We start from the raw sequence: 27,421 nt of genomic DNA, 5'->3' as shown, positions 1-27,421 counted from the left end.
AGAGCCGCGGGTTGTCGACCCGTGCTGAGCATTACCCCATGGCAGCCATCCCAGTCTATGAAGGTATATAGTATCGTATTCAATTGTTCAAGAATTGTAGTTGTAGAGACGCCTATAATCTGCCAAGACGTCGGAAACATGGACACTGACGATTGAGATGGAAGAAAAGGCTCAAAAATGCGCAAAGAAGCGTGGAGAGATGCATGCTGGGAATTAAATTGAGAGAAAGAGGGACACGCGGATTAGAGGACATACAGAGGAAAAGTAAATACGCTTTACTGTTAAGAAAAGTAGTGGAGTGGCAGCCAAGGAATGGAACGCATCCAAGAGTACTTCCACCGACCGAGGAGATGTAGCAATGAGATCAACTTGTGTACATGTCCCCTGTGGATTATTAAGACGGTGGCAGCTTGGGGGAGGCCTTCATCCAGCAGTGGATTGATCATGGCTGCGGAAGAAGAAGAGGAGTACGAAGTTCGTCGGCTTTGGGCAGGACGTGTCGCTCAAATCGTCACTTGGCAAACGAAAGAACACGATCAAGTGGACGCCCATTGAGTCGAGATGTTAACTCATACGCCGGGTATACAGAAGTTTGTAGGTTCGATCCCGGCCCTGACGCCTGTATATTTGGAGTTTTGTGTTTCTCTCTCCCCCGTGGTCGCGTGGATGAATTCCACCAAACCTCCACGTGTCCACGATGGCATTGGCAGCACACGCAACAACGCGAATTGAGAGGGCCGCAGGTCTCGGTCAAAGTTTTGTCTACGGTTGTTTCGAATGCTTCTTCCATCGTGTGCTTTTGAGGATCACTCAAGCTCTTTCAGTTTAACAAGTTAAAGTGCTCGGGGCACAAAAGGAATATTTTGCCAAAATTTCCACCGTCCAGTGCAACTTGCTGTCTAATTATAACGCTTTAATAATGGATGATACCTTTGCGTACAATACAAATTTCCACTGCACTGTTGGCAGGAAACTTGCTTTAAATGTGCTATGTCTGCAATATCAATGTTTTGAGTTGTACAACACAGTTTTTCGCAAGTCCCCCTTTCCCATCATACAAATCGCAAGAGGCTACATTTCATTGCTTTTGCAGGGGGAAACAGCAAAGCAAAATCTATGGCTTCAACTTAGAAACTGTCAAACACAGTATTTCACATTATTAAGGAACTGACACGCACTGCAGCCATGGTCTATTATTCCCACAAGTTCCATTTAAGCGAAAGGACTAGCTTCAAGAAAGGAAATGCCACGTTAATTACGTGCAGTGATTATACGTGTAATATGCAATTAATTAACGTCCATATAAAGTACTGGGTTGGAGAGTGGTTGCGTAGTGATTAACAACTTACCTTGAATCAATCAATCAAAGTTTATTGGTGGCATACACAGTGAAGGTGATGTTATAGCGGGTGCAACGAAATGCTTGAGTTGTCAGCTCCACAACATTGCAATATAATGTCGAACAAACAAAACACATTTGAAAGAAAGAAAATCACGAAATATCTGAACTAATCCAAATTACAACCAAATGCCACTAACAAGAATCCAAATATCAATTTGTGCGTATATGCATAGGATGAATGAACACAAATATACACTCTGAATTATACTGGTAGGAACCTCCTGGTTACACCAGCCCACAGGGGATTCTTGTGTCCGTCCATCCGTCGTGCAGGGAGGGGCTGGGTGGGGAGTGAGGGGCTGGGTGGGGAGGGGAGGGTGGGGAGGGGCTGGGTGGGGAGGGTGGGGTGGGGCTGGGTGGGGGTGGGAAGGGTGGGGCTGTGTGGGGAGGGGCTGGTCACCCCGTGGTGCCCTTATAAAACTCAACGTTTAACCTACTCACGCCGGCTTGTGCCCGTCCTCACAGTCGGCCATATTTGCAGAATACACCACGCCGCCGTCGACCCTGGCCATTGACCGAGCAACCCAACGTTCCTACCAGCTCCCTCCGCAGGAATGTGTTTTGTACAACAATATATGAATCTGGTGGCCTGAGTGTGAATCCCAGCCTTCGGCTTTTAGTGGCGAGCAATATCTTTCGATTGCCACCCCCCTCCACCAAGTCGCACAAACCGGCATGGTGAAGCATGGTCCAGCAATCCCTCCATGAAAAGTACGGTATTGATAGAGATTTATACATATGCATTGCACTTTTATTTTATGTAATAGGTACGCCGCAGCGTACCTGGGTATTCCGTGGTTCGTCGATCGGCAGATTGTGTTTGGTGGGGTAAAGTGTAGGTAATCCCGCCTCCTCCAAGACATCTGGAAAGTATGGAAGACTGTGACAAATACTCCACAGAGGGCCTCTTTGGAACTCCTTCTAGTTCAGGCCAAGGTTGAACCTTTACTTTTCATTATGATCAAGGTGGCCAAAATAAATCGGTTTGCTCTTGTTGGAAAAGCTTTTCGGCTCACTGAGATGAAGGTGTGTGGGATCTTTGATTCCAACCTATCCGTGGGTAGCAATCTGTGTGAGCGTTCAAGATTGCTTTCACCCCCCCCCCCCCATCATAAAAAATTGAATAGTCCAACGCTAATAACCGGCATCTGTGCAGCAAACGCCAGTGTCACTGAACGCAATGTGCTTTTGTATTTGGGGAATGCCATGTGCCCCATTAAATCACCCAGTCACTGCAAGGCCTGCATACCACGAGGTCCGCTCACAAAATCGTTAAAGCCGTAATGTTAAAAAAGAGCCCGGTTTTAAAGGGCAGCTCCAATAATAGTTTAGGGGGCGCGAAGTTAAGTTGAACAAGAAGCTTGTTTTCCACATTGCTCATTCTGTCACCTTTTGACAAAACTCCACAAAGAACTCTGCCCTGTGGTATTGAATTATGCAAGAAAATTGCATTACTTGTCCGGAAAAAATACGGATATTTTACATTCCAGTAAAATGGCGAGATTTATTATTAAAGAGGTTACATTAATCTTTCTCATTTCGTGGAATATTTCGGTAAAGGTGGCATTGTTGAAATGAATACAAAGTTATAATAATGTCCCTTATTTAACCGGATGCTGCTATGGGGTAATGGTGAACACACTGGCCTTGCAATCCAGAGGTTGCCGGTTCGATCTCTCTGCGCAGAATTAATGAGTTCACAAGTAAGTTGATGGACAGGTCGCACATGTTGGGATAAAATGTGGGAACACCCACCTCTTCCAAGATGACGGACCAGTATACAAGATTAGAAAAAATATACTCAAGAGCTCCCTCTCGAGAGGGGCGCTCAAGAGCTCCCTCTAGAGTGGAGGCCCTTCTGCCAGCTGTGATGTGAGCTAGTTATTGGGATTCATACTCTTGTTTTTTTTCGGTAAAGTCACGTAGAAGGGAAGCAATAAAATAACAAAAATAAAACATAACAAAACAATTTTCACGACGTTTCGGCTACAACGCAAGCAGCCGTCTTCAGGTGAAGAATGAGACACTGCCAAGCTAGGAGCTTATATATAAGCTGAGTTGGAGGTGGAAGAAGAGCGCCTTAACAAAAGAATGTGCATATCAAGATATTGTTTTGTTATGTTTTATTTTTGTTATTTTATTGCTTCCCTTCTACGTGCCTTTACCGAAAAAAACAAGAAGATGAATCCCTGCAGTCACGAAAGCTTTAAATCGAAATATAGTTATTGGGATGTTTGGAGCGAGTTTACGTTTTCATCTGGGATGTTTGGCCAATTCCGCTAATGAGAGGTTTACTCCAAGCAAAAGATAACCGGAGTACCCGGAGCAAGCCCACCACAGGCATGTGCCAATAACACTCAAAACTCAAATTTGTAGAATATATTTCAGTAATGTCATCTCCTGGCCAACTTGTATCCCAAGCCTACAGCACCTGGTATTCCCAGTCCAGTGTTAGCCAGAATCAACTGTGCGAAGCTTCAGGGATCTCAATAGGTTGACCTCATTCAGGGTGACCTGGCTGTAGGAAAATGCTCGACGGGGGGAAAAAAAGTGAGCACGCTTCATCTCACTTCGGTTCGCTCTTTATCAACCAAATTCCGAGTGTCAACCGAACACAATAAAGCAAATACAATGGTGACATATGCATTGACCGTTCAATATTATGTTACAGTAGTTACAATAAATGAATGGAAACTTTCACAGTCCCAAAGCCACTTGCACACAAAGGACATCCAGGACACGTGTGCGTGGTTGTGGTAAAGGATTGTATCAGTGAAGGTGCATTGAAAAAATAAACCGACGGAGAGCTGCAGCGCTGCAATTATTTGCTTGTGCTACTGTTGGCAGTCAGGCCTTTAATAGAGTGAATTATAGAGAGAGGGGGTATTTCGCCTCGTATTTGGCCTCGTCTTCCACGATGGCCAACGTCGACAACGTGGCAGTACCCACGCATTACCCCGCCGATGTGCAACTGTGTGCTCATAAGCTGGGGGGAACAGAGGCGATGGGCTTCAGGATACTTGCACCATTGTTTGAACTGCCACGCCAGGAGATTGAATGGAGCCAGCGACCATCTGGATTGGAAGTCCAGTGTGGTAACCATTGTACCGTGACACCTTCCCCCTACTCAATAAGGCGCGATTACATTAAAGGTATGTTTAATGATCTACAACATCCTTCCATTGTTTAAACCTTTCTGGTAAAATGGCTCACTGTAAAATCTGGATGATTAAATTCAGCTGGACCTTGCATTAACATTTGATGAGTTACAGAAGAGTTTTGTTTCATGTTCACTGATGTCAAAACTGTTGATCCAGTTACACAGGGCATGTTTATTGCTTTCCTTTTTTAATGTTATATACTGCTACATCTTTTCATCGCATAAACAATTTACAGAAAGACAAGAATTATGTAACCTTTTGAACAATGTGCGGCTCGTGTTTATGGCACGGCAATGATTAAAATTTACATCCATATGTTAGAAGTTCAAGGCAACAGTTTTTAATGAAATATAGGCGTTCTTTAATTTAGGGGCTGTGTTGCTCTCAACGGAGGGGAAAAAGCATGCCGCTCGTAAAACCAACGTACAAACATTGACGCGAGCAAGATATGAATTCAGAACTTTAAAAACAGGATGAAAAACATCCTGCGTTTGGGGACTTTTTAATTCCTTACGTTTTGAGAAATGTTTGCGCGACTCCACGCCCGACAACAGAGTTGGCCCTAGACGGGCTTGCTAAATCATCTTGAAACGGTTAGCGTACCATACGAAATGAAGGTCTCCATTCTCTTTGCATCTGCGTGGGTGAAGGCTGGAAGGTGGAAGTCGCCACTCTGACCCATGTAATTGTTGCAACATGGCAAGCAGGAAAAGTGCAGTTAAATGAAAAGGTCTATGCATAAAGGGCACTTTCTTAAGACGGGCAATTAACTTCAACCTGTCCTATTCATTATACTGTATTTCCATGTATTTGTTATGAACACTGTTTGGGTTTTGTGTCTGATGATGGCAGCTATAGGAATGTAGCAGCTAAGTTCACCCCACAGAGACAAATGTAAATACTGTCATACATACACAAGCCTGACCGCTGATGAGACCCAGAAGGTAAAAACCAGTCCAGAGTTTGCTGGCTTAAACAAATGCTGCATTATAGTAGTAGTCTGTGAAGCCAATCGGCTGATGTGATAAGACATGTTTTTAATATAAATGTGAGGAGACAGAATATAGTTCTGCTTGTATTTACTTGTAATAAATAGAACATCAGATAAATGTCTTGCAATATAACGTATTTTTACGTGGTATGCATAGCATGGACATCAAAAAGACAAAGATCCCCCGTATAGCCTTAACAGACTGTTGGGGCAAGTGCTGTTAGCGAACACTTATGAAGACCGGCACGGGACACGAGGGGTGGGAGGCCAGCACTATTCTCGGCCGTCTTTGTCTCCCCAGTGGCGATGTTTACACACCGCACCAGGTACTCATTTGAGGCTGAGTCAACCTACGGGAGGCCCAGGACCGGTTCAGATAATCGTCACTGGTGTTGGCCGTAAGCAGGACTAGAACCTGGGTCGCCAGGTTCGTAGTTCAGCGCGCTGACCGCTACACCACCGCTCCCCAACAAGCAGAGACATCACACACAGATCAGGCTACATTTATTGAATTTCCTAGTTAGGGGCCATCCATTGAGTACGTACGCATGGAGGGGGGATTAACCCAAATGCGTACGATTGCATATGGGGGGGTCTACTGACAATGTGCGCATAGGAAACGGGGGGGTGGGGTGATGCCTCGACAATAATTTGTCTACGTTGGCCTTCAAATGAGTTAGATAGTCCGGCGATGGACTGTTTGCTTAAATACGTTAATATTATTAACCCTTTATCGTTTCTGCGTGGATTAAATATCGGCCGTTCTATAGGATTCGCGGGGGGGGGGGGGGGTCAGGCGAACGTACGCAGGTGGGGGGGGGGGGGTAAAAAGTCCGCGTGCGTACAGGGAGGGGGGGAAGGGTCAAGTATTGACAGATTTTTGCTTGCCTACTCAATGGATGGCCCCTTATGAAGAAGTAAATACATTGGCAAACAAGTATGCACATGTAACGAACCCATTTATTGCATGGCATATACAGCCAATAATGCTAACAAACTGCTGAATGAAGTCTAGATTTGAAGCTTTCGTGACTGCAAGGATTCATATTCTTAGGTTTTTTCGGTAAAGTCACGTAGGTAAAAAATTTAAATTTATAAAAGTAAAATAAAAATAAAAAATAAAATAAAAATCACGACGTTTCGGAGGCAACACAAGCCTCCGTCTTCACCTGAAGACGGAGGCTTGTGTTGCCTCCGAAACCTGAAGACGGAGGCTTGTGTTGCCTCCGAAACGTCATGATTTTTATTTTACTTTTATTAATTTAAATTTTTTACCTACGTGACTTTACCGAAAAAACCTAAGAATATGCTGAATGAAGGTCTCTGCTGCACCGCCGTGGTTGGCCATTGCACATGGGTGAAGTGGGGCCCTGGACCAGTTTAGATATCAACCACCACTGACGTTAGCCGTGGCCAGGACTCGAACTCAGGTGCGCGCCAGGTTCGTGGTACCAGTGCGCGAACCAACTGCTGCCACGGTAACAATCAAACCACACGCAATAAAAGGGTCAAAAGTGTACTTTCATGAATTCAGACTGAATCACCACTGCGCAGTGACGTTGTACGCATTGCCACCACGAGGTCAGGCAATGTTAATGCAGGGTGCTCGACTTATTTGTGTTGATTGTTAAGTGCTTCCCTCTAAAGCCCATAGAAGGGCAATGCATTAAGGTAGGGCAACAAATACTCCATAGTGTGGTCGCAAGCCATAAATTGTGCCCTTTTTTTTGCAAACGAACACGAGACAAATCCGCCCATCAGGGCTTCGGATTGCTGCTGAGAAAGACGTCCCATGTAGAATGAATGCATATTCTTTGGTACTCTTAGGTTTTTTCGGTAAAGTCACATAGGTAAAAATAAGTAATAAAATAATAGAAATAATAATAGAAATAAAATAATAAATCACGACGTTGGGAGGCAACACAAGTCTTCGTCATCAGGTGGGACCGTGACAGCTAAATTTACAAAATTCCAAGAGACGAGCTCTTAAATACAAGTTAAGGGGAGAGGGGGAGAGGGGCTTATCTGAATGTGGTAGCCAATGAATGGGACGTGTTGGGGGGGGGGGGGGGGGGGGTTGGCGGGGCTAAAAGAGAACAATCGGTGCACATCGACTTAACCGGTGTTGGCTGACAATCCAAATACGAAAAAGGCAGTACTATTAAACGCTGGGGATGTCAACACTCGGTAACGTAGAATAGTACCTGTCAAATAAGATGCTACAAATATGTGTAATTAAATCTGTTTTACATGGTTAATAAAATATTTCCAATGATTACTCAGTTTGTACCCATCATCACGGTTGAAGTTATGTCTGTGTTTGTATATCTGGATGGCTTCGTGTACTAAACCTTTGATGGTAGCCAGAAGGTTTGCAGAGCACCTTGGTCTCGGAAAAGACAATATTCGTTGGGTCTTTCGGTAAAGTCACGCAGATAGGTTCAAAGAAAGGAACAAATGTTAACAAACGTTATTTTCTTTGAACCTATCTACGTGACTTTACCGAAAGACCCAAAGAATATGAATTCCTGTAGTCACGAAAGCTTTAAGTCAAGATGGAGAATGAATGCACCACTGCACTCCCTCGTGGCTGTGTTAACATCGCCTACTTAGCAACTGAGGTGGAGCAGTGTTGCAGTGATTAGGGCAATGGTTAGCATCAGTGATGATTGATATCACAACCTGTCCTGACCTCTGCCCTCACCAACCCACATTGACCAGGGTGGTGGAATATTTATTTATTTATATATAATTGGGGTCGAGCGCTCGCACAGCAGGTGGCGCACTAGACTATGAACCCTGTGAACTTAAATAAGAATAGGGTTTTACCCTTTCTGGCAATAAAACAGGAGGTGTTAAGATGTTCAAACACCAAATAGAGACCGTTTTGCAAGGAATCAAGTTCGCATTAAGCACACGTGCTTGTGGTGAACATGCAAACAAACATGCTCTGATTATAATGATATATGGGCATTGTCTTTGAAACGAATTGGCCTCCACCAGAGATGGCCTTCTTTAGGGCCTAGTCTCACCAGGGTCAGACCAGAGAAAGACAAAAGGCGGACAGTACAAAGGCAATGCCACTATCAGGGCATTTGTAGCTCGGGGTGAGCAGTTGGTTATACAGTATTCACAGCCACGGCTAAAGTCAATAGCGAGTATATCTGAATCGGCCCTAGGCTCCCCCCCTCCTTCAACTTGCGTTGACCAGCATGGCGAAGTATGGTCAAACAACCCCCATGACTAGCACGCATGTACGGTGAACTTCTTTCGCACCGTGCATAGCGAACCATGGTCGAACCATGGTAATTGGATGCGCGGATGACATGACATGGCATTGGGGAAGTCTTAATCCATCAGTGGATTAACAAAGCAGTGAAAGTTTAAATATTATTAATTAGCTAACGGGATTGTGCGGTGGTGAAGTGGTTAGCGAAACCGCACCACGATTCCTGGCAGAGTTTGATTCCAGGCCGTGGCTTACATCAGGGGCGAGTGAGATCTGAACCCCATAACTTCAACACACAGACCACCGTGTTGCAGTATGGTCAAACAGACCACCATGACAAACACTTGTGGATTGGCAAAGGGTTGTAAATTCATGTTAGATTTAGTTTTTATTCAGCCGTTTGCCGTTGATAACTTTACTGGTCCAGCCGTGGGGCTCAAGTAGATAGTTTAGGTAAGCCTGTAGTCCTGCAGTGATGAATGGTGTACATGGTGTTGCCAGCAGTGACTATAAACAACATGTGGGTAATGTTTACCATGCAGGGCATAGGTGCGTGTGACGAGCAGAACGGGGATAGCACTGACAAACCATAACCGAAGCTCGCCTTGAGGCATCATTTCAGAAGAAAAACATAAAGAAGTACCACATGTTACAATTGCAATAACACCACTTATAGCACGGGCAAACAGTGCAAGATGAAAAAATTATCCCATTGTTTATTTCTGTCTATATTTTCGAGCAGTAAAACACCGGTAAGGCAGGGGAAATTGTCTGAGCACGTGATGATTCATTTTGTGCCGTGAAATGCTTTGAAAACATTGGTCTTCTGCACCGCTACGTAGACGTGAAGCTACACGAATTCATTTCAACGCTGTTTAAGCTGAACATTGGCATGTAAACAAAAGGCTAAAGAAACCACTGAAATGATAGACCAAAAACAAATAGCTTCCGAGTATCCCAACGAAGTGTACTAAGAAAAATGTACTCGATAAACATGCAGCTGCGTCGAAAGAAAACACAAAACATAATCTCAAAACTTGCTCTTCGACGTTTGGCAAAAAAAAATATCCCCATGCTGAAAATTTACCTGCAAATCACTCGTTTGGGTTTACACACACACTCACCGCAGCAGCAACATCGCCCCCTACTGAATAGACTGGGCAGGACCCTCCTGAAAAAATGCGTAAGACTCATTGAGGTGTTCCTCTCCAGCAAGATCTCTTAAAGCCAGACTAATGGTTTCCAGCTTACTGCAACACTTTAAACAAATGCATCATTGTAATGTACGTGTGTTGAACTTATTTCGCACCTTGTTAATCAGAGGCCATTATAGCATTTACTGTGCAGTTAACACCTATTACTGGAGAAACGTCACACTCCGATTGCAAATGTTGCGGATTTGCTCTCCAACACACAACCGGTGTGTGCTGCACTGATTACGAATTGGCATGTTTCTGTTTACGTGACAACCCTTCTACGAATTGGCTGTGTCGGGTGGTGGCGGGTTTAACTACACATTTATATCTACACGATCTAACCCCCCCCCCCCCGCCCAAAAAAAAAACTCTATTACTAGTACGCCTTTTGGTGTCCTCTGGTCTAACACCGTTTGAGACTAGGCTCAAAAGAAAGGTGTCTCTGGTGTGGACCAATCAGTTTCAAAGACAATGCATTTATTACCAGAGTACGTTTTTTGTTTGCATTGTGACCACAAGCAGTGTGGTTAATGCAGACATGATTCCTTGTAAAAAGGTTTCAATTTGGTGTTTTAACATCTTAACACCTGTTTTGTTGCTAGAAAAGAGGGAAAACCCTATGATCATATAACACATTCCTGCGGAGGGAGCTGGTAGGAACGTTGGGTTGCTCGGTCAATGGCCAGGGTCAACGGCGGCGTGGTGTATTTCGCAAATATGCCCAACTGTGAGGGCGGGCACAAGCCGGCGTGAGTAGGTTAAACGTTGAGTTCTATAAGGGCACCACGGGGTGACCAGCCCCTCCCCACCCAGCCCCACCCCTTCCACCCCCCACCCAGCCCCACCCTCCCCACCCACCCAGCCCCTCCCCACCCTCCCCACCCAGCCTCTCCCCACCCTCCCCTTCCTTCCCAGTCCCAACCTCCTCACCCAGCCCCTCCCCACCCTCCCCCACCCCTCCCACCCCCCACCCAGCCCCAGCCTCCCCACCCAGCCCCTCCCCACCCTACCCACCCAGCCCCTCCTCACCCTCCCCACCCAGCACCTCCCCACCCTCCCCTTCCTTCCCAGCCCCACCTTCCCCACCCAGCCCCTCCCCACCCTACCCACCCAGCCCCTCCCCACCCAGCCCCTCCCCACCCTACCCACCCAGCCCCTCCCCACCCTACCTACCCAGCCCCTCCCCACCCTCCCCACCCAGCCCCTCCCCACCCTCCCCTCTCCACCCAGCCCCACCCCTCCCATTTTTGTATACACGACGGACGGACGGATACAATAATCCCCTGTGGGCTGGTGGAACCACCCTCAACCAGTATATATACAAGGACTGTTTTCTTGGAATTTCTCTCACTTGATACAGCTATCGTGCTGTGACGGTTCCACCTGAAGACGAAAGCTTGTGTTGCCTCCGAAACGTCGTGATTTTTATTTTATTTTTATTTTACTTTTATTAATTTTTTTTTTACTTACGTGACTTTACCGAAAAAACCTAAGAATATAGTATTATGATAATATTATAACGTTATAATATATTATTATGTTTATTTGTCGTGTTGCTGCACACGTGCGCCCCCTATTGACGAGCCCCGCACTCCGGCACGCAGGCCGAGACGACGCACGCGTGTGACTTGCCTCTCGCCGCGGCCGAGATGACACCCATTGAGAAGGACAAGGAGAACGGGAAAGAAAACGACCGTGAGAAGGACAAAGACAAAGAGAAGGAGCAGCGAGGCGCCAAGAGGCCCATCGTGCCCGCCACCATCCCCGAGTCCGTGCCGGAGGTGAGCGCTGCCATCAGCTACGCACGGTGCCGGCTCAGCCTGGTCACCCTGCCGCGAGCGATGCGTCTCCCTCGGTAGGGAATCTAGGCGAGCGGCGTGGGGTTCGCGTGGCCTAGCAACTTTTTTTTATTGACTCGGTTAATTTGTAATGTAAAACCGTGATGCGACTGTAAATGTAGTTTAGATACGGGCGTCATTGCTGAATCCTTAAGAGTGCCTTAGTCTCCCTCTGTGAGCCGCATACACAGGTATTAACATGGAAACAGAATCTCAGTGATGCATTATTCAGCCTCATCCGGTGTTGAACCGAACGCACAAAGATCCAAAGGGTGCCTCGGTGTGTATCTATCAGCCTTGTTCATTAACATTCAAACCCCGACAATCACTCGGACAGCACCCTGATGAGTCTTAGGTGTGCTAGCGTCTGGCTCTATGAGCCTCGTGCTTGATTAACACTGCAACGTACGAATGAATTCTCGATGTTTGACCCATTGATCGATCCACACGAAACCATTCATACGGCTTGTTCTGGCTCTTCGTGGACAAATCCATTCGCACATTATCCTAACACGCACAAGGGCACTTTGAGAGAATCGCATTCACATGTTAACGCTCAATGGTGATAAAAATCCCATAAGTCTTGATAATCGGAATTCACATACTTATCTTCTACTCTTTGGTTCTTTCGGTAAAGTCACGTGGAAATAAAATAAGTTAAATAATCGTCATCGGGTAGAACTAAATTTCAGAGAGAGACAAAACACAGACACAAGCAGAGAGAACTCTTTTTTTCTCTACGTGACTTTACCGAAAGAATCAAAGAGTAATTCCTGCAGTCACGAAAGCTTCAATTAAATATCTTCTTTAAAAGTCTCCCCTATCACCGACCGAAGGGAACGTTGATTCCACATTCCTTTGGTAGGCAAAGTGCATCGCACAAACACTTTCATCTCAGTCTAGTGATTATTAATACTGGTAGGAACCTCTGGTTACACCAGCCCACAGGGGATTATTGTGTCCGTCCGTCCGTCGTGCAGGGAGGGGCTGAGTGGGGAGGGAGGGGCTGGGTGTGGAGGGGCTGGGTGTGGAGGGGCTAGGTGGGGAGGGGCTGGGTGGGGAGGGTGGGGCTGGGTGGGAGGGGTGGGGCCGGGTGGGGAGGGGCTGGTCAGCCCGTGGTGCCCATATAAAACTCAACGTTTAACCTACTCACGCCGGCTTGTGGCCGCCCTCACAGTCGGGCATATTTGCGGAATACACCACGCCGCCGTTGACCCTAGCCATTGACCGAGCAACCCAACGTTCCTACCAGCTCCCTCCGCAGGAATGTGTTGGGACGTTTTGTGCCGCTACAGAGTATGCACGTGTAAGTGATGTCACGGTGATTGTGTGTGCGTGGCGTGGTAATGCTGGCCACCCACCCCATTCATCGTGTGGTGCCACTAGTGCCGGTCTTCGTAGCTTTGCTGCTCATTGACAACACTCGCCCCAACTTTAGGCTACACGGGGGTATCTTTGCCTTTTTTAAATCCTTTATATTAAGTTCGCTCGCTTGCTTGCTTACGACCGTGCAAATCTTTCGGTCGTTTTTTAACACACTTCCCGTGATCCAATCGAGCTGACATTTTCCAAAATTTTACACTGTTTAGGGAATTATTTTTAAAATATTTCATTACCAATTGCTTAATGCTGGCAGACAATCATCTGACCCATAGGTGGCAGCCATCTCAAGCCAGAGGACGAGAGGACTCTAGCCGCCACGCATATAAAGGATTTAGAGTGAAAAACTTTGTTTTTACGGGTTAATTTTTTCTCCTTGTTCTCCACCAGCAAATCCGCACCAACTTCATCGTGGTCATGCACCCTGGCTCCACCACCTTGCGACTGGGTCGAGCGTCCAGCATGCTGCCCATCAGCCTGCCCCACTGCATCGCACGGAGACACAAATCCGCCGGGCAGCCCTGCTACGAAGACCCTTGGTTGCTCAGGGATGGCCTGGATGTGAGACACGTTTCGTGGTTGCGTTGTAGCTGTGGCTAGCCCCTCGGGGTGTATTTTTTTTTCATTCAGGGTGATGTCTGACGTTTCGCTGCACTTGCTTGGGAGCCTTCGTCAGGAACTGAATTCAGTTCTGATCAGTTCCTACCGAAGCTCCCAGCACATGGAGCGCAAACGTCGGACATCGTGCTTAATGCATGTATGTATGTTGAACTTATTTTGCACCGTTCGTAGCCAACCGTGCTTATCGGAGGTGCGGGAAGCGACACATGGTACAACCCAGAATCCCATCCGAGAGTTTAATGCAATGTTAAACAACTCCAGTCTGTGCGACCACCCTCATGCATACCTGTCAACCCCTTATCATTGCCTACCTTATTCAGACCAATTCAGACCTTATTGGTTACCCCGTGCCCTTGTAACTCTCAACGTTCATTCTACAAAGTCCCATCACAAGGGAGAAACACAGACAAAAGTATGATTGATTTTTTTTGCCGAATTGAAACGGCTCTACGCCGTATCGACCTGAAAACTAAATTTCCCTGTACAAGGATATGGATAAACCATATGGGTTGACAGGTATGCTCATGGTGCACCATTCTCTGATTACAAACCAGCATATGCAGTGCACAGTGGCTTAATATTCCAAGGCATGTAAAATGTTGGTAATCTCGGAAAGGCAGCAGTCGAGGATTATGATGTTTGAAATGGAGAATATCTGCTTTAATTTTCACAATTCGGTGTTCCAATTTGATTCTTATTGAAGCCTGTTTTTACAACTGCTTTGCATTGTATATGCCATATATTAATTCTTTGTGCTTTTTACTCGTGATAAATAATTTATATAAATAGTGAAGTAAATTATTAACTCTTCAATGCATTATTGGATGCATGTGTTGTGGTTGATGAATCTTTGCATGCCTGTTCATGAAGTAACCTTTTGCATTGTTTTGAAGTCCGTTACTGGCATTGTGGGCAGCAGAGGGTACTGGGCATCTGTGAAAAAGAGCTTCACAGCTCATAAATTCTGGCAAATCGCCCGATGAAGCTGGTTGTAATCACCAGCGAAACGTTGTACTCAAATTGTAAATGTGGGTTTACTCGCTAACACACCGGTGTGCTGAAGTAGTCACTAATTGTCATGTTTTGTTTCCGTGACAAACCGGACTAATTGGCTGTCGGGTAGTGGTGGATTATAAACGCATTTATATTCATGCCATCTAACCCAAAAAAAAAGTTTATTATGAATGAACCTGTTAAAATAGGTGAATGAGTGAATAATGCGAGCTTTGTACGTAATAATGTTTTGTTTTGATGGTGAGCTGTATAAGAGCCATGAGTAAAGATGCGTCGTGCAATATTTCACAGAGACAAGAGAGTAAAGAGCAGAGGCAACATGGACTTAAGATGGTGGAGCAGGCAATCTGGTCTCGCAAGATGTCCAACGGGGCTCGCCGAATCCCCACCCAACCGGACCAGGTGCAGTGCGAGAGCGTTGCCCTCTGCCACTAACCCGATGGTGACACACAGCTGTTACCCCCCCACTGCTTTATACTCAACCTATTTCAGAGGACCACAGTGTAAACGGGCTTTGTGTTATACAACGCAATACAATTTGAATTTATATAGCACCTTAGTGCAACTGCTTTTCAAGTTTTTCTGCACACGTTGTGCATATTGTTCTAACTACTAACTTGTAGTTTACCGGGTAAGGCCCACTGAGCTTGTTTAGCTCTTTTTTAAAAGCGACCTGGCCACAAATGATAGCTCAACGAAGTGGCGTATCGTGTGTAAATTTACAGCAGCCAAATACTCTAAACGCACATTGATTCTAAATATCGAGGTGAAAAACCGGAGGACCCGCCGGAAAATCTACTACGACCACGGGGAGAACATGCAAACGTCAAATATACAGGCGTCGGGTCGGGATTGAACCTACGACCTGTAGTATACCAGGTGAAGTAGTTAACATTTTGCCACCCCTATTTAGAGAGAGGGCTATCTGTTTCAGCTTTGAGGGGAACACTTCTACTGTAGCAGCAGAACATGATGGTGATGCAGAGTTTGTGATTCAGTGGTGAAGAGAGAGCGTAATAACATAGTTTACAGTCTATCTTGAGACTTGTGGCAAATGGCAGTTCTTGGGTACAAACTCTCTCCACGATGTCCGATCTTCAACTTCGTTCCATTGTTACGGGCCCCTTTCCTTCACGACATTAAGAAATTAGTTTTACTGCATCTTGGCCTCTTTCCCCATTCACATCGTTTGCCTTTTCTGTATCGTTCTAATCAGGCTTTTCTCCTGAATCTGCTCTAGAACATCTTAATTTATGAGAATAAGTTTTCCCCTTTTTTTCTGGCAGCAAAACAGGTGTTGAGATGTTAAAACACCGAACCGAAACCTTTTACAAGGAATCAAAACTTATTCTCATATTTTGGTACTGGCAAAGGAGGTCCCATGATCTTAATTTATCTTTCTCTCCATCCAACTGATGTTTTCCATTCTATATACCCACATTTCAAAACTTCCTATTAATCGTTTTTCTCACTTCATGTTTTTTTCCTCGCATAGAGTGTCACGCTCCATCCGAATGCAATTTTAGAATACTTTGTGCAAAGGGCATTTAACATCAGCATAAAACCATGACTACGGAATGCTGCCGTGCACTGGTTAAACGTTGAATCTGTATATGTCTCACAGCTGGCTGCCTACAACGGCAGAGTAAAGCCAGTAGCCCTGGAATCCAGCTCTTCAACAAGATGGACGAACATATCCCACAAACCAGAGTTGCTCATTGGGGACGAGGTAAGTGACCTCGCTCATTGTGACACCAGGAATGTGTAAAACTGGACACGATTATTGAATACAGGTAGTCCTCCACTTACGATTGAGATGCGTTACGACGAGCCCATCGTAAGTCAAAATATCGTAAGTCGAAGATGGTCTAGCCTACCTAGGAGTCTTAAAGAATGGTGATAATTTAGCAAAACAGAGCAATTTACAGGACCGTACTGTATAAAGTAAATTAATTACAATACTGTATTTCACAGTAAAATGTGAAGTAAAATAACCAAGATAAATTCTTAGCCTACCTATATGAACTGCAATTTAATATTAAGTTTTTTCAGGAAACAATCCTATCTGCTATAAAAACTTTTAACATGCATTGAACGTATCGATCGCTGCTGCGTTTGCCTGCCGCGCGAAATTAAAAATATTTTACAATTTTGTCGTATCGCCATCGTAACATCGAAATATCGTAAGTCGGACCATCGTAACTCGGGGACTATCTGTACACTGTTAGTACACTGCATTGTGTCTCAATAAGAATCCTGACCATGGCTATCACTGGCAAGCGATAATTCATTGAACTGCTAAATGTTGTCAAACAACTTTGATGATTGACACAGCATGGGGAGGCAATCATCCAAGAGTTGATTCACTTGTTTTGTTCAAGCAGGTGAGAACACGAGAGACCAGGTTAGTCTCATTTTTAAGGATGGCCTGGTTCACCAAAACGACAGAAAGGAATAAAACATACATCAAGGAAAATAAAACAATCACAGGAGAACAACTGTATTATAAGACTAAGAAGAAATACAGCAGTGTATTAATCAATATGTTTGTATGTTGAACTTCCGTTGCACCGTACGTACTCAACCGTGCTAATCGGAGGTATAAAATACAGTTTCCTGTCACGTAAATTAAATCGGGTCAAATTGCTTTCTGACAGGTGACGTGAATAAATAAAAATGCAGCGGCAGATGCTTAACGGGTTGGAAGTAAGATATTGAAACGGTCCGTCAATCCTGTCTGCCATGCCAGGCACTGCATGTGAACAAGGCGGAAGGCTACGATTTGCACTGGCCCATGCGGCGTGGGCGGCTGAACGTACACGGTGGACCTGGAGGGTCTCTGTCGGCCGTGCTGGCTGATCTGGAGGCCATCTGGATGCAGGCCATCCACCGGTACCTCGACATCTCTTCAAGTGATGTCAAGGTACGCTCCTTACACCCTGCATCATGCCCCACTTTGTTTATGCATGGCTCCACATTTTGCGTTTTGAAGGATGCTGCCATGGTGTAAAGCTTTTATCTCCTGGTGTAGTCGTTAAACAATTGGCAAGTTCCCTTAAATTCCTCAGCCACGTCTGTCCACCCAGCAGTATAAATGGGGGACACCACAGGTAATCGGCCTGTTGCGTGCAGTGGGGTAAAGTTTGGGTATTGTCAGGTCTTACAAGATGTCTGACCAGCCTGGCAGAGTAGGCCAAATACCCATAAGTGGAGCTCTCGCGGGTTCTTGAGTTGAGGTCCTTCTACCAAAAGTGGCATGAAAAAGCATTTGCAAAGGCCATACATCTTACCCATATTTTTAAACAGTTTTCTGGATCCAATGCAAGACCCGTGTCTTTCTGCTGTCTCAGTATTACAGGTGCATCCTGCTTATTCCTGACATCTACAACCGACAGCATGTAAAGGAATTGATGAACATGCTGCTGACAGGAATGGGCTTTGCAGGTAAAATTGTATTTATTTAAAGTTACAACTTTGCACATTTCAAAATCCACCTATAAACATGCCGACAAGCAAATTGCCTTCAATGCCCCAAATCTGGTCAGATTTCGGAAGCTTGAGGAGGATTGAGCATGATTCTTACTTGGATGGGAAATTAGAAATACTGGCTGTTGTCGGCTTGGATTTTTAAATCTATCTGTACGGAGCTCTTAGTGCAATCCCTTGTATGTGTGGGCTTTCTCAGGATACTCCGGTATCATCCCATATGCACAAAACTCGTGAGAGGAATTGGCTAATATCCCAATATTGCAGGGTCTTCCTTGCTATTTGCTTTGTTTACAAAAAAGTAGATCCACGTGGAGTGACATTTCCTAATCTGGCAATTAAATACTTAGATTAAACCAACTTTGTTTTAGAGATATGGCCTCAGCTAGTTGAGAAAAGTGTTTGCGTACATTAGCCTGATGTATGGCTGGCGAACCTGTAGCCTACAGGCCACATCTGAACCACAAATTCATATCGTACGACCCTCGGCCACATGCGGCCTTACTACCTCTAAATGACCCGTCAACAATATTCTGTCCATCAGATGCACTGTTCGAATACTAGGGGAAAATATTTTCCACCCAGCAACAACGCTGTTACTAATTGTAGCGTACTTGGCCACTTCTGTCGCAAGGAACGGTGGCGAATCACGACAAGCGGTCTTAATACGCGGGTGACGCGCGCGTTCCTTTTGTTGTTCAGTGATAACCGCTGCACCGAATATTATGCTCTTGTGAAACAATCATCTTGTGAGAGCAAAGCAGGCGCGGGCATCACATGGTTGTTATTGGATTACACGGAGATGTGTGTTAGCTATACAGTGGTACCTTGGTATACGTCGTTAATTCGTTCCAGAAGGTAGGACTTATACCGAAAATGACGTATACCAAACGAATTTTTCCCATAAGAAATAAAGGGAAAGGAAATAATCCGTTCCAGAGTATAAGAAATAATATTTTATATGGCATATTATACATTAATGGGGTTGTATAAAATAATTTAGACACCACTTATTACTAAAATGCATAAATAAATTAAAATAAATAGAATAATTATTTTTTACATCACTTTACCTTGGAGTTCATAGCCTACGAGGATGGTGGTGAGGAAGGGGAGGAGTTGTGAACGGGGGCTACGCGGGTACGCGGTGACTCATCCCGACCCATACAAGTTCGAACAAACGCGTCGTATCCCAAGCAAGACGTCGTATCCCAAGCAAGACGTTGTATCCCAAGCAAGACGTCGTATCCCAAGACATTTTTTCTCTCGTCAAAACATGACGTATACCAAATTCGACGTATTTCAAAGCGGTCGTATACCGAGGTATGACTGTATTTGACTCTCAGTAAGGAAAAGGTTCCCGACATCTGCTCTCCAGCTACGCAACCTGGGCAATAACTAAGTATTTAGAGGAGATGATCATTGTCATGGAAGCGTATCAGATGGTGCCTAGGCGCAGCATAGCACTGTGCATAGAAGTTAATACCGTTGGTGAAGTTACGAATAAAATAGTAATCATTCACCTGATCATTCAACGTAAACACGTATTAACTCTCGTGAATCCGTGTGAAGCACAGTTGTATGTAATGGGGTTACTGGTTAATTGCTCACGCACTGGCCAGGTGGCTGAGCGGTTGAGCGTACGGCTCGCAACCAGAATGTTTGCAAGTTCAAACACTGGTTGGGGGTCGACTCAATCCATCATCCCTCTGGCACTGATAAAATATATATATATACCACTTTGTGGGGAAGTCAACAGTGGTTGTCCTCTGGAGAGACTCGCCCCTGTTATAGTAATATGGAACTTCCAACACTGTAAACAGATTAGGGCTGTAACCAACACTCCACTACAATGCAGGGCTCTCGATCAGGAAATCTACACGCCTTTGGCTTGCTAAAATGAGGGAATGAGAGCGAGAGATGAAGACTAAGAAGCCACTTTTAAATCTAGATTGAAAGTCATTTCTTTAGAACTGATTTTTTTTGTTTAGTTTGTTGTCCTTTCCCCCGCACCTCCGATTAGCACGGTTGGCTACGTACAGTGCGAAAGAAGTTCAACACGCATACACACTGAGCATGTGTAAGGAAAGTGTTCCCCGTCTCGGTGTGTGGACTTGCTGTCTGCATGCAGGCGCCATGGTCCACCAGGAGTCTGTGTGTGCCTCCTTCGGCTGCGGACTGAGCTGTGCGTGCGTGGTCGATATCGGCGATCAGAAGACCAGCATATGCTGTGTGGAGGATGGCATATCTCACCGACACACCAGGTGGCCACGGCGCTCTTTCCCTCACCAGTGTGGGCTTCATCTTCTTGGTTCTTTCGGTAAAGTCACGTAGAATGGAAATAATAAAATAAAATAAATAAAACATTAAATAATTCTCACGACGTTTCGGCCACAACGCAAGCAGCCGTCCTCAGGTGAAGAACAGGTCTGTCTCGACAGACCTGTTCGACAGACCTGTTCTTCACCTGAGGACGGCTGCTTGCGTTGTGGCCGAAACGTCGTGAGAATAATTTTATTATGTTTTATTTTTATTATTTTATTATTTCCATTCTACGTGACTTTACCGAAAGAACCAAGAAGATGAATCCCTGCAGTCACGAAAGCTTTAAATCGAAATTCAGTGTGGGCTTCATTAAATCAGGAAGCTGTTAACCTTTCCCGTTGAGGTAGGTGCACAGCAGTGGGTTCGATTCCGACCCTGACGTCTGTATATTTGGAGATTGCGTGTGTTCTCGCTCCCTGTAGTCGCGTAGATTTTTTTCCGGGTCCTCCAGTTTTCCCCTCCACATTTAGAAACATGCTTTTAGAGTATTTGGCGGCTATACATTTCCGCACAAGACACTTCGTTGAGCTATCATTTGTGGCCAGATCGCTTCTTAAAAGAGCTGTATAGCTTAGTTGCCCTTATTTGGTAAAAATAAAACTATATTTTTTTTAGCTTTTAGAAAATGATCATACGAACATTTGAAATGCTGATCTTCAAAGAATGATGCATCGATCATTATTCTATTCCAAAAATAAGGCAAAACTGATTGAACAGTTACAGAACCATTGGCATCCTCTCGTGCATATAAATAGTTAATAACTTTAAGCACAATTTCGATTTAAAGCTTTCGTGACTGCAGGGATTCAGATTCTTGGTTCTTTCGGTAAAGTCACGTAGAAGGGAAAAACAATAAAATATTTTTTATTATTTTATAGTTTTTTTCCTTTCTACATGACTTTACCGAAAGAACCAAGAATATACTCTAAGCATCGTTTATTTAGCATGTGTTGTTAGCTTCTCCAGGCTAACATCGTTGTGTACGTGTGTGTATGTCTGACCAAACGCAGGCTCTTCTTGGAATACGGAGGCTCGGACGTGACGCGTTGCTTTTATTTGCTGATGCAGCGATCTGGATTCCCCTACAGAGAGTGCCAACTCACAAACCGCATGAATGCATTGCTGCTGCAGCAGCTCAAGGAGAACTTCTGTCACCTGGACCAGGTGTGGACACTCAACTGCTGGGGTTACTGCATATATCGTTGAGTGTCATGTCATCATCATCATCAAAAGCCATGGTCCATCCACGGCTGGATGAAGGTGTCCCGAAACCGTCGCTGTCTCTCATGGTCTTGCGGTGGATCGATTATCTTGCTCCTGCGCACAAGCTGATTTCTGCGTTCCATCTCTCTGGTGGAGGTCCTATGGCCCGTGTGATGTGCCTTTGGCTGACACTGCATCATTCGTCTTGATCATTGGCCATAATTCCTCCTTGTCACATGTCCTGCCCAAGGCCACTTCCTTTCTTAAATCAATACAGTGGTTATGTATGTTCGTTGAAAATCTTCCCCACCGTGCGTAGACAACCGTGCTAATCGGAGGTGCGGGGGAAGGACAACAAACTAAACACAAAAGGCAGAGTATGTTCTCTGATCCATGAGTTCCTCTCTTAGTCTAATTTCAAGTGTGCATATCTCCTCCTTGCTTCTTTGCACACTTAGGCTTTTGTTACATTTTTCTCCGTGCTGTCAGCGGTTGAATTGACCGCCTCGGGTCACTCGCCACAAACAGGAACGATTCACGTGAAATGTTTGTGCAATTTTTTGTAGGATATCTCAGGTTTTCAAGACCATGAGTTCCAGGTGAAGCAGCCGGACTCCGTGGCCTTGCTTTATCAGTTCAAACTGGGCGACGAGAAACTCCAGGTGAACTGCCCCACACGCGCACGGCCGCCTTGTCAATTCACTGCCGCATGAGAGTCTCTCCGCACTCCGCGGGGTCATGGGGTTATTTGACCGCACTTCACGCTGCGCTGATCAGCGCGAGTACTCGAGGCTGAGATCCATCGCTCTAGGAGCATGGAAGGAAAATGACAATGGATTGTGCTGCACTGCCCCCTCTGGTCGCTCACTAATGTAGCCCCGCAGCCTGTAACACTTGTTACGGTTGATGGTCGCCCATCCACCCACTCGCCGCAGACTCATCCAAGCTTAGCTTCCGAGGTATGACAAGATCTGGGAACATACTCGATGATTTGGTCATCGGAAAACTACGCTACATTACACGGGCGTCTCCAATTCTAATGCAGTAATGCAAACTCGTCAAGTGATTATTGGCAGCCTGAACACGAGGTTTCTTATTGCCTTGGCAATGTGTGTGCGCGCTTGCAGGCACCGATGTCCATGTTCTATCCGGCCGTGTTTGGGATCGTCGGTCAGAGGATGACCTTGACCCAGCAGAGGTCACAGGGTGACCCAGAGGACCCGTATGATGAACACTACCTCTTGGCCACCCAAAGCAAGCAGGAGCAGGTGTGTGTATTCTTTGCACTCAAATGTACATTTCAGTATGGTCTGTGCTTGGCCCTGCCATCGTAATGTCGAGTCAACACTAATGGTTCAGGGATGTAAACTGGGGCTGCAAACTACCACGTGATTAAGCGGGAAACCACTTAAGCTTTGAATTCGTATTTTTCGTTTGTTTAAAAAGTACTAATCAATGTTATACATTTAATTTGTCCATCTGAGAATCGGGCTATTTCAACTCTTGAGTATGTTTTGTTGCACAGAGGAATGAAGTGGGGGGGGTGAGGTGCAAGGGGGAGGGGCTGGGGGGGAACTAAGCCACATGACCTTTCCTCCAGTCTTTGATGTTTTAGGTCAAGGATTTGCATTTATAGGGCACTTTAATGCCTCCGCAACACAAAGTGCCTTTCATTAACACCTCATCTCAACCATTCCATTTCCCTGGTGCAATCAATACAAGGGGGACCCCCAGTGACAGCTGTGTCGAGCATGTGTAATTGAGTTTTGGTTGTGTTGGACTTTACTTGAATAATGTTTTAGTTTAAAATAGCATTTTACAATCGCTGAGAAAAATAGACAAGCTGTAAGGCGGTCAGGTAGTGAGGCGTCTTCAACAGTTGACCAAACTCTGCAGTCCTCTATATATTAAGATGTTTTCAGCCAATCGTTTAGTGTTTATACACGTGGGAGGAAACTGGCGCACACGGAGAAAACCCGTGCACGCGCGAGGGGGCGACACCATCCCACACAGAAGGGACAGATGATGTCGGTCCACACTTTGCATTCAAGCCACCTGCTGGTGAACTAGAGAATAGCACCTAGACACCTACGGCAGAGGTCGCAAACGGGTTTTGATTCCTTACCCATACCCGGCCGCACCAGGATCGCAAACGGCTACCCGTACCCGGCCGGGTACGGGTAGCCAGATATCGGGTAGGGTACGGGTATCGGGTACCCGGTTGCGACCTCTGGCCTACGGGGAGGAGTGTTTTCGCAAACACTAGTGCGATCCACCACCTTTGCAGTGCAACAGCTTACGCCGGATGTTAGGTCGGTGTTTTCTAATTGAACCGTTCACAACGAAACCCCTCGCGGCTCAATTTTTTTTTTGTTGCTGCGGTTGTTAAAGGCTGCTAAAGCGGTGGCGGAGAGGAAAGCGCTGGCCAAGCACAGTGCCGCCGATTCGGAAGGAGCGGGGGCACCTGCGGAGGCGTCGGAAGGTGCCGGGCGCGCGCCCGATGGGGATCAAGGGCCGTCAAGGGGTGCGGTAGAGACGCACCACTTGAACCAGCCGGGCGCCCCCTCTCTGCTCTCCCGCAAGCTCAAGCTGGCCTCGCCGCACTTTGAGGGAAAAGCCCTGGGCCTGGACAAGGCTGTGCTGCACAGCATTGACTGCTGTTGTAAGTAGAAGCCTTTCTTCTCACGTTCCATCCCCTCGGCAGTTCGAGAGCGGCGATGAGGCCCCAATGAACGAATGAAGTCTTCCTCCCCCACCGGCTTCTGACCGTGTGTGGCCCATTCCTAGCTTTACTGCTTGGGTCGCACTCGCACCATTTTCTGTTCAGCGTCATTCCTTGTCGCACCGTCATATCCGTCACGTTATTTTGCCTGCTGGGGGCTTGTGAAATTGAAAAGTTGAGGACTCGTTATTTAATCTATGCCCACATTTAACGATGTAGTGTAATGCGGATGATGCGTTTGGGCTCTTAAAAGGCCAACGTAGGCTTTATCCACCGAACGATAAGAACGCCTCTGCTGGCTGGAGTGTTGAATTTCTTTTGTACAACTGTATAAAAGGGTACTGTGTATAATTTTACAAAACTAGCTTATGTGACCTTTAAGCAGTTGTTTCAAAGCTCCACATTAGCAATCCGGTTCTTGTTGAAGCTGAGGACACCACACATTCACAAAAGCTACAAAACCCTTCGGACAATCCCTATGTATTTTGATTTAAAGCTTTCGTGACTGCAGGGATTCATATTCTTGGTTCTTTCGGTAAAGTCACGTAGAAGGGAAATAATAAAATAAACTGCCACTCTTTTAAATTTTTCTTGTTGTGGATTGCACACCTGATGATTGCTTGTGTTGCAGTCGAAACGTCGTTAGAATTTTATTGTTTAATATTTTTATTATTTTATTATTTCCCTTCTACCTGACGTTACCGAAAGAACCAAGAATATGAATCCCTATGTAATTTACCATGTAGCTTAATGCCATTACCAAGTTTGTTATAGCGATGTGCTTCAGCATTTCAGATACTCAGGAGGCCACTCCAATGGCTCGCTCACCAACCTCGACAGTAACATGTAAGAGATGCCATTAAGCTTCCTGTGTTCCCTTTAACCTTCCTTAGCCTCGGAGGAAACCAAGAGGAAGATGTACAGCAGTATCCTGGTGGTGGGTGGGGGACTTCTCTTCCCGGGAGCCCAGGAATTCCTCCAGCATCGCATCATCAACAAGATGCCACCCTCTTTCCGCCGCCTTGTGGAAACCGTGGAGGTCATCACGCGACCAAAGGTGCACCAAATGTTCCAGACAAATGTTAGTGGCTGTTGTACAGTAAACGTTCTTTCGCACACCTCTCCATTTACGTTAATAAAAAAATAAAGTATTTTTTTACACAACCCTGTGCTGGACCAGCCTGTAACGGTCTTCATTTTTCATATATCGTTTAAAAAAATTACTTTCTAAATAATCCAAACGAAAAAAGCTGCAATTGTATTTTTCATTTTGTAAGCCATTCTCTGGCATCCAGGGTGGTGCCTGAGTAGTCCACTTGTTTCATCAGTGTCATGCCTGACAAGGTTGAGAGCGGGCCACTGTCATTGGGGCGGAGAGAAACCAGACTGTTCCTTTAGCAGTCGTCAGCCAGGACTAATCCCCAGCTGCAATTGGCTTGTGTGAAGGTGGATTGTTACACTGCAGGGCTGTCGAGATGATTCAATGTGAAGGACACCTTATTAAAAACCTGTGTTGCCTAAAGGGACGTACTCTACAGACGAGGCACATTTATCAAAGGGTTGACACAAACACTTGCCGATTCATTTTAAAAGGGTGCCGTCACACGCCACGCTCGTTATAAGCAGTTGGCGTCGCCAGTCGGCCCATGCAAGGATATGCTGCTCGTAGGCCGTAGGTCCCCCAACGCCGCCGACGAACGAGTATTTTAATAATTTCTCCACCGCCGCCAGCTGTTGCACACCTAATAAAGGCGTGTGTGTGGTTTCCGTTTCTTTGACAGGACACGGACCCGCGGCTGACCGCGTGGAAGGGCGGCGTGGTGCTGGCCTGCCTCGACACGGCGCAGGAGCTGTGGATTCACCGGCGCGAGTGGGAGCGGTTCGGAGTTAGAATGCTGCGCGAGCGAGCGCCGTTCGTTTGGTGACTCCCAAGCCCAACGCCGTTGTTGCCCCGAAGCTGCCTGAAGCCGCTGTTGCATTGGAACCGCAGAGGAGACTTGATAACCCAAGTTTACGGATCGGGAACTGTCACACCTTTTCCATTGCCACGTACGCGTGCCGAGCCAGTGCGGGGGGGGGGGGGGGCCCTCATGGTACGGGGTGGTTTTCCATTGACTGCCATGCCGAGTTGGAACCAAACCGTGATACGCTGGCCTCTGAATCTGGCTCGTGGAGAGGGGTGCGAGGCTAATGACCCTCGTTGCGTGTGACTCCATCATACATGAAGAGGATGAACAAAATTACATCGAGCAATTTGAAACCTTGGGGGGGTTGAAGTGTGTGTGTTTATTATAGGTGCTCGCTAACAGCACTTGCCCCAACAGTCTAAGGCTATACAGCTGATCTTTGCCTTGTTTATCAGAATATCCGTTTGTGTGTGTGTGTGTGTGATTGCATCATCCACATGCATCTTGATATTTGTGCATTGCATGGCCAGGTCAGTGGCACGGCTCTGCTTCTGCAGTGGAAAAACAACGCGTGCCCTCCTGAGCCGTGCCAGCTCGGCAAAGCCCCGGCAGCAAGGTTCGGATGTATGGGTGTGAAAGAGATAAAACCCTGGAATGTTACGCTAAGTTGATTGTTCCGTGCAGTTTTATAGGAGGGGTCATAGGCTTGGAAATGCAATAAACGTGTCATTTGTTTAAAGCATGCTATGTAAAGGATATAAAATGTATATATGAATTAAAGTTTTGTATGATTGGCTTAAAAATTGATTAAAAGTAAATGTCTACAAGTGTTTCGCTGTAAACATGAAAAGTTGTATATATATTGTTGAAAATTGAACAGTGGTTGTCGTGTCGGGTTTCTTACACTTTTTTTGTTGTGGTGGGAATAAAGTTGTTCGGAGTGGTG

At 45.8% G+C, this 27,421-nt stretch overlaps 1 protein-coding gene across 1 annotated transcript; it reads left to right on the top strand.

The window, feature by feature from the left end:
• The first annotated feature begins 11,578 nt into the window (after positions 1 to 11,578).
• On the top strand, positions 11,579 to 27,352 carry ACTR8 (actin related protein 8). Its single transcript, XM_061574224.1, has 13 exons — positions 11,579 to 11,760; positions 13,588 to 13,758; positions 15,124 to 15,234; positions 16,457 to 16,561; positions 17,582 to 17,755; positions 18,183 to 18,276; positions 20,450 to 20,582; positions 21,654 to 21,807; positions 22,413 to 22,508; positions 22,974 to 23,114; positions 24,238 to 24,508; positions 25,462 to 25,625; positions 26,350 to 27,352. The coding sequence occupies exons 1-13, from the start codon at positions 11,629 to 11,631 to the stop codon at positions 26,491 to 26,493; spliced, it is 1,890 nt and encodes a 629-aa protein (XP_061430208.1). The 5' UTR covers positions 11,579 to 11,628; the 3' UTR covers positions 26,494 to 27,352.
• Positions 27,353 to 27,421: the final 69 nt, after the last annotated feature.

The sequence above is a fragment of the Lethenteron reissneri genome, chromosome 54 (assembly GCF_015708825.2).
Source record: "Lethenteron reissneri isolate LAM-NWPU_2019-01 chromosome 54, ASM1570882v1, whole genome shotgun sequence".
Classification (NCBI taxonomy): domain Eukaryota; kingdom Metazoa; phylum Chordata; class Hyperoartia; order Petromyzontiformes; family Petromyzontidae; genus Lethenteron; species Lethenteron reissneri.
The sequence above is the reverse complement of the archived record's forward strand: the minus strand, read 5'-3'. Positions and strand labels throughout refer to the sequence as shown.

Excerpts from the sequence above, each read along its gene's own strand:
- ACTR8 (XM_061574224.1), top strand. The coding sequence starts at position 11,629 with ATGACACCCATTGAGAAGGACAAGGAGAACGGGAAAGAAAACGACCGT. Across the intron at positions 24,509-25,461 it reads GCACAGCATTGACTGCTGTT|CCTCGGAGGAAACCAAGAGG; the intron begins GTAAGTAGAAGC and ends AACCTTCCTTAG. Across the intron at positions 25,626-26,349 it reads AGGTCATCACGCGACCAAAG|GACACGGACCCGCGGCTGAC; the intron begins GTGCACCAAATG and ends TTTCTTTGACAG.